This window comes from Nicotiana tabacum, chromosome 6 (assembly GCF_000715075.1).
Source record: "Nicotiana tabacum cultivar K326 chromosome 6, ASM71507v2, whole genome shotgun sequence".
Lineage (NCBI taxonomy): Eukaryota > Viridiplantae > Streptophyta > Magnoliopsida > Solanales > Solanaceae > Nicotiana > Nicotiana tabacum.
This window is the reverse complement of record NC_134085.1, coordinates 93938548-93946426: the sequence shown is the minus strand read 5'-3', so window position 1 is coordinate 93946426 and position 7879 is coordinate 93938548. Positions and strand designations below refer to the sequence as shown.

Below are 7879 nucleotides of genomic sequence, written 5' to 3'. Positions count from 1 at the left end.
CCCATCAAAAATTAAGGCCACACATAAATTGTCACCACCAAAGAGCAAGAAAGATGTAATGAGTTTCCTAGGTAGATTGAAAAAGGATGCTGCCATAAAATGGACAGAAGAGTGCCAGAAAGCCTTCGATAGAATCAAGGAATATCTATCAAATCCACCAGTGCTGGTCCCCTTGAACCCAACAAGACATTATTACTGTATATGCTAGTCTTGGATAACGCCTTCGGTTGTGTGTTGGGACAGCATGATGAGACTGGGAGAAAGGAACAGGCCATCTACTACTTAAGAAAGAAGTTCACGCCATACGATGCCAAGTACACTTTGATAGAACTCATTTGTTGTGCTCTGACTTGGATCACCTAGAAATTAAGGCATTATATGTCAGCATACACCATGCATATGATATCTCGGCTCGACTCGCTCAAGTACATCTTCTAGAACCCGATGCCTACTGGAAAGCTAGCTAAATGGAAAATTCTCCTCAGCAAATTTGACATTATGTACATAACTCAGAAGGCTATCAAGGGGCAAGCTTTGGCCGACCACCTCGCAGAAAATTCGGTGGATGGGGATTACGAGCCGCTCACTACGTATTTTCTCGATGAAGAAGTATTATTTGCTGAGAAGATATTGCACAATCATACACTGTATGGAGAATGTTTTTCAATGTGGCAGCAAACTTTAAAGGAGTCGGAATTGGGGCAGTCCTAATTTTGGAATTTAGACAGCACTATCCAATATCGTCAAAGATAAGATTCCATTTTACCAATAATATGGCTGAATATGAAGCGTGCATCCTTGGGATCAGAATAGTAGTCGACATGAACGTAAAAGAACTCTTGGTCATAGGAGATTTTGATCTATTGATACACCAAGTCCAAGGGGAATGGTTCACCAAAAATGTCAAGATACTTCCATACATGCACTACATGAAGGAGCTATGCAAGAAGTTCACGAAGATTAATTTCAAGCACGTCCCCGGAATTCAGAATGAGTTCGCTGACGCCCTTGTAACTATATCATGCATGATTCAGCATCCAGACAAGAATAACATCGATTTTATCGAGGTAGAGATCAGGGATCAGCATGACTATTTCTTCCATGTAGGTGAAGAGCCATATAGTAAGCCATGGTATCATGACATCAGGAAATTCCTTGCAACTAGAGAATATCTGGAGAATTCTACTAATGGTCAAAAGCGAGCCCTCATGAGATTGGCGAACCACTTTTTCCTAAATGGGGAAGTCCTGTACAAGAGGACCCCAGATTTAGGTTTGTTGAGATATGTAGATGTTGTAGAAGCCACCAGGTTATTGAAAAAAATATATGCAGGAACGTGCGGACCCCACATGAATGGGTTCACATTAGCCAAGAAGATCTTGAGAGCTGGATACTTTACGGAAAAAGAAAATATCCACTACATACAGAAGTGTCACGAGTGCCAGATTCATGGGGATTTCATCTGGATTCCCGCCAAATGAGATAAATGTGATGGGTTCATCCTGGTCATTCGCCGCTTGGGGCATGGACGTGATTGGACCCATAGAGCCCGCCATATCAAATGGGCATCACTTCATCTTGGTAGCTATCGACTATTTCACTAAATAGGTCGAAGAATCCACCTACAAGGCCGTTATAAAGAAGGTAGTGGTAGATTTCTTCCGGAACAACATCATCTGTAGATTTGGAATATTGCAATCTATCATCACTAACAATGCCACTAACCTCAACAACGACCTCATGATAGAAATCTGTGAGAAGTTCAAGATCGTCCACCACAATTCCATAGCCTACAGACCACAAATGAATGGGGCAGTCGAGGCAACCAACAAGAATATCAAGAGGATTTTATGAAAGATAGTGGACAATCACAGGCAATGGCATGAGAAACTATCTTTCGCCTTACTAGGTTATTAGACCACTATGGGAACGTCCACTAGGTAAATATTGTACATGTTAGTATACGTCACCAAAGCTGTGATACCCATAGAACTCGAGATCCCATCTTTAAGGGTTATTCAAGAGGCCAAGTTGGACGACACATAGTAGATACGGGTCAGACAGGAGCAACTCATGCTCATTGACGAGAAAGAATGGATGCAGTATGCCATGGTCAGCTATATTAGAATAGGATGGCCAATGCATTTAAAAAGAGAGTGAAGCATCGCCAGTTGCACCAGGGCAGTTGGTCTTGAAAAAAATCTTTCCCGCCAAGAGGAAGCCAAAGGAAAGTTCGCACAAAACTGGCAAGGTCCTTACGTGGTTCACAGAGTATTGTCGGGTAGAGCTCCGATCTTGGCAGAAATGGAGGGAAGAATCAACACGAAGCCCATCAACTCAGATGCAATCAAGAGATACTATGTTTGAAGACAAATAGAGTTAGGTTTTTGCTTTAACAGAACTACGTTCAACCTGACTTCCCATGGAGAGATACGTAGGCAACCTACATAGGGTTTAGTTTCTCTCCCCCTTCTTTTGTAATAAAAAAAACAAATATCACTTGTGTATGTTGTTCGGGAACTACGCCGGCTTGATTTCCTTATAAGGGAATATGTAGGCAATCCTCATCGAATTCAGTCGTCTTTTGTAATTGAACTATGTTCTGGCCTAATTCCATTTGGATACGTAGGTAGTCTGAGTCAGACCCGGCCATTTCATGCTTAATCTCATCATTTTTGCATCTATTCTAATCGAACTACGTCTTTGACCTGATTCCATTTGGATATATAGGCTGCCTGAGTCAGGCTCGGTCATCTTCATCATATTTTATCATCATCCACGAACTACGTTCAGACTTGATTCTTTTTTAGATACGTAGGCAACCTGAAAGGGTTCGGTCATAACCTTAGGAGAACCTTTTTAATGCATTAGTTTGAATTAGGAAGCAGTCACAATGGCAAGCAGCACATCATCAAGCATCGTGAAGGATCAAAGTCAACATGACAAAGTTTTCAAGAAAAGACACCCGTGTGTGGAGAACTTTTCGTAACATGTCATAATCCGGAACAACAGAATTTGTCTTAAAAACAAAGTATTTTCAAAATGTTTTCTAAAATGTAGTAATTCGTTCCACCTACCAAACTTCACGGCACGACCATACCAGAGGTCAGGGCAAACCAACACTGTGGTCGACACAAACCAACATCCCCCCCGCCCACCAAGAATTTTTCTTTGTGTGCAGGTTCAACATGAAGCAAGGAAGTATTGAGACCACATTGGGGAAAATGACGAATCCGCCACCTTCCCAAGATTATCTCCCTTTCTTCTTTACTTGAATTTTCCTAGTATAGTGAAAGGTAATCTTTGAATCCTTTGCAGGTACTTCGGAGTCCAACCGCTGATACGGAAAGTGCACTGTATATAGCAAACCGCCTACTCAAACAATTGAAGCATGTTGTACAAAATGAGTCATTGGCTTCACTAATTGAAGCCCAATATATAGCAAATTGTTTGCTCAACCAATCAGAGCACCTTGTACAAACGAGTCGTAGACTTTACCAATTGAAGTCCTATATATAGAAAACTATCAGCTCAATCGGATCAGAGTGCTCTGTACAAATTGAACGTCGGCTTCGCCAATTGAAGCCTTGTGTGGGTATATTTTGTATCGCAACATATGGGTATGTGTGTATTTCATTTTCATAGGAACAAACATCACAACGTGGAACTCTTTCTAAGAAGCAAACGAAGCTACAACGCTACGAGGGATAGCAAACTCATTAGCGGGCCTAGGATCCAAGTTCAGGCACAAAACAACCAGTGAAATTCCATATCTTCAAATCCTTCAAATCAAGCCGCAAAAATTCAAGCTATCATGAGTGCCCTATCCTCCGTCTCGCTGTATCGTCATAATACGATACTGGGTCAATTATGGAGAGTATCACTTCATCAAAAATCTTCACTCCAGAACTGCATGAGGCATGATCCTCATTAAGCCCGAGTTATGTAAGCAATTCAAAGCCAGAATTTGGCCTTAACTACCCAAAAATCATCCCGAAATCTTCCTCAGCTCTCCCCTAAAAATCATGCAATATGTAATCTTCCTTTTATCCATATGACATCCTTACAATGTAGGCCTAAAGTCGGGATAAAATTGGCTTTAGTTCGATTTTTTGGCCCGAAAACTCTTTCATCGTCTCCGGTCAAAGAGGGGAAGATGTTGACGGCAAATTTTGACCCTCCCTTTCAAAATTAATTTTTATAGTTAATAATTTATAATAATGTTTTGAAATTATTTTCTCTCAATAATTACCTATTTTACAAAATTAATTAAGTATTAGTTTTGAAATTTATAACCTATTATTAGTATTATGTAATTACAAAATATACTCATTATACTGTTAAAATAATTTTTTTATATAGAAGTTTTATAAATAATCTAACAAATTACTTCTCAAATTTCAACTAATTAGACTACTATATTGATACTTCAAAACTAGTGTTACAACTTAGAAAACAAAGTTTTTCATAAATAATTAATTATAATAATTAATAGCATACTTGACATTTATAATTTTACTATATTTTATTGAAAATAATTAAGTTTATTTAAATTAATTTCAAAAGGGTTAAAAGACTAAGAGACTATAAATGCAATTATTTAGTTAAACACACAATGACTACCATTTCAATTAATTTTGGCCCTAACACAAGAGCCCGATCTAAGAGCCCAATCTGAAAATATCCAGTCCGAACAAACCCTTCATTTCAAGTTAACAATCCCTGTCACTCCATTTGATATCATCAGATCGTGCCACATCACCCGTCCCATTCACTCACAAAACAAACACACAACATCCAAGTTGTTGATTCATATAATCAATAGACCATATTTAACCCTGTTTTTAGTTATTTTTTAAAGCTCTATCACGTTTTATCTCGATCGTTGGATCACAAGAACCCAACGACCATCGATTTTCCTAATTTAATTATTTTTAAAATCCCTAAATATCAAAACAATCGGAGACGTTGATCAACAAATCCAATGGCTCCCATTCCATCTCCCATTTTTAACTCTAAGAAGCCCCAAACCCTAAAAGCATTTCATCTAAGACCAACAGCCCCTCCTTACCCCTTTCCTCCCTATTCTCTCCAAACCTGCAACCATATCAAACCTTAAGACCTTGCTATCCGCGTGCAAGGTCGACAAATCAACCACAAAATTATCTCATCTATCCCTGCTAGCCGCGATTCTCACTTTAATCTTTCCTATTTCGTTGTTATAATCAAAAATCCCAAAATCCTAGGTCTAAAATGATGACTTGGGATTTCATCCACTTTGGCTCTGTGCCTTCAAATCTAAGCAGGCATGGAGGTATTAGCTGGCTTCATCATTGATATTCGACGTGCAGAGGTAGAACTCTGGACATTAGGGTTTTGGCTAATGGTTTTTCACGCTTCAATAGTCAATCTCTCATTTCTTCTTGCGCCGGTAATTTCTATGATATTTTCCCCTTTGTTTTCTCTGTTTTTACTCGTCTTGCTTGTATCATACAATCTTCATCACTTTCAACTACCTAGACTCAAATCTATTGAAACCCCAAGGCATTGAATGTCACTATAAATAGAGCCTTCAATGCTCTCACCTAAAATCACCAAAACAAGACAAAAAACACGAACACAAAAGCAATACTAAGATTTTATTTATAAGAGTTTGTGTTCCTTACTGATTTCTGGTTCTCTTTTTGTTTCTGAGTTCTTTCACTACTCAATGTTTGAATCTTTGGTTCCTGTGATTTGCTAGAGATTCCCTAGTGACTTCCCATACTTGTTTTGACTTCAGACCTCATTGATGCTCTGCTATGGCCTTTATGTCTACCCTATTAATTCTGTTTTAGTGTGGTTTGTTGCTCTGTACTTGAGGTTGTATATTTTATAAGCTTAACCATAACAGATATGAATACTTAAGGTTTAGTTTAATTACTTAGGATGTCTTCTCTCTTCACATGAGTGTTTCTAGAGAGCTCTTGAAATTAATGTAAAAGTCTTTACATTTTTATAATTGGTGATCACATATGTAAGTCTCATTGCATAAGACAATACCTTAAGGTGGCTAGGCCAAATTCTAACAAACTTTTACAGTTATTCTTATATGTTTTCTGTTAATTGTTACTCATTCAGTTTAAGTTATCTCCTAGGAATTGGGCTATAATTGTATCTTCTATGACTGGGCATTGTTCTGAGCTCCTTTAATAGTATAATTGACTTGCGTTCATGATATTCGAAACCCAACCTTGTCTGTAATGTCTTAACCTTGGTTAGAACATCTCAGGAATATACTTGAATGCCATCTCTTGAGGATCTTGCACTTAATTGATCCTTCAAGACTTGTCTATCAACTTTCCACAACCACGTGTATGTCATCATTGTCCTTAAAGATTCATTAAGCCTACATGAACAAGATTGTAACCACCTGATCGGTGGTTTTGAGCTACAATGCATCATTTGGCAGTTTGAGGCCTTGAGTAGCTTTACTTCAGGTATTATGACTTGTACGCATGGTCGAATTGAATTTTGGAAAGTACGGAGTTGATTTGGAAAGAAAATTCTTATTTCGGAAGCTTTAAGTTTGAAGAATTGGCTATGGTTTGACGTTTGAGTAAACGACCTCGGAATCAGGATTTAAAAGTTTCAATAGGTTTTTATGATGATGTTGGACTTGGGCGTATGTCCGGATCGGGTTTGGATGACCTTAGAGCGTTTCAGTGCTTATTGTGGACAGTTAGCATTTTGAAAAAAATTCATAAATTTAGGTTGAAGTGTATTTTAATGTTATCGATGTCTGTTTGGGATTCGAAGCTAAGAAATATTGTCGTATGATGATTTTGGTCTTAAAAGCGCTTCCGGATGTGGATTTGGAGGTCCGCATGTCATTTCGGGGTCATTTTGTAGAAGTTGAAGGTTTGATGGTTTTGGGATGTTTGACCCGGAGTGGACATTTTGATATTAGTGTCAGATTCCAATTCCGAAAGATGGAGTAGGTCCGTAATGTCAAATGTGACTTGTGTGCAAAATTTGAGGTCAATCGGGCGTGATTTGATAGGTTTCGGCATCAGATGTAGAAGTTTAAAGTTCTTAAGTTCATTAAGCTGAATTGGGATGAAATTCGTGGTTTTAATATTGTTTGATGTGATTTGAGGGCTTGACTAAGTTCGTATTGCATTTTGGGATGTGTCGGTATAATTGGTTGGGGTCCCGAGGGCCTCGAGTGGATTCCGAATGGTCAACGGATCGAATTTGGATTCGGAGGAAGAGCTGAAGTAGCTAGGCATCTGGTACGATCGCACCTGCGTGAAAAGGTTCATAGGTGTAAGCCCACAAAAGCAACTTAGTGGTCGCAGAAGCAGAAGGGAGCGAGGGGCTGGAAGTATGCAGGTACGAAAGATTTTTCATGGAAGCGGATGCGCACCTGCGGGCAAAGGAGCGCAGAAGCGGAGGTGCAGAAGTGGCTAAAGGACCGCAAGTGTGAAGGCTGGGCTGGGCTGGGCAGTGAGTTGTTTTAAGATAGGATTTGGCCCATTTCTTTCATTCTCTCTTGGTTTGGGGCAATTCTTGGAGAGCTTCAAGTGGAGGTTTTCATCATCAATGGCAAGGTAAGTTATCCTTACCTATTGTGAGTTAAATACAAGGATTTTATATGGATTCAAGCATGAAAATTTGTAGAAATTTGGGGTTTTGAAGAAAAAAACCTAGAAATTGGTATTTTTAGATTTTGACCATGAAATTGGACATGGAATTGGGAACAAATTATATATTTGAATTCGTAATATTATGGGTAGTGTTTATCTTCGAAAATTTTTGGAATCTGGAAACATGTGCCTGGGGGTGACTTCATAGACTTTTCGAGCGGAGTTGGAAATTGTTATAAATTGAGTATTAA

The 7879-nt window shown here is 38.8% G+C and overlaps 1 protein-coding gene across 1 annotated transcript; it reads left to right on the top strand.

Moving 5' to 3' along the window:
- The first annotated feature begins 773 nt into the window (after positions 1–773).
- On the top strand, positions 774–1481 carry LOC142181939 (uncharacterized). The gene has a single exon (XM_075255639.1). The coding sequence runs from the start codon at positions 774–776 to the stop codon at positions 1479–1481; it is 708 nt and encodes a 235-aa protein (XP_075111740.1).
- The last annotated feature ends 6398 nt before the right edge of the window (positions 1482–7879 follow it).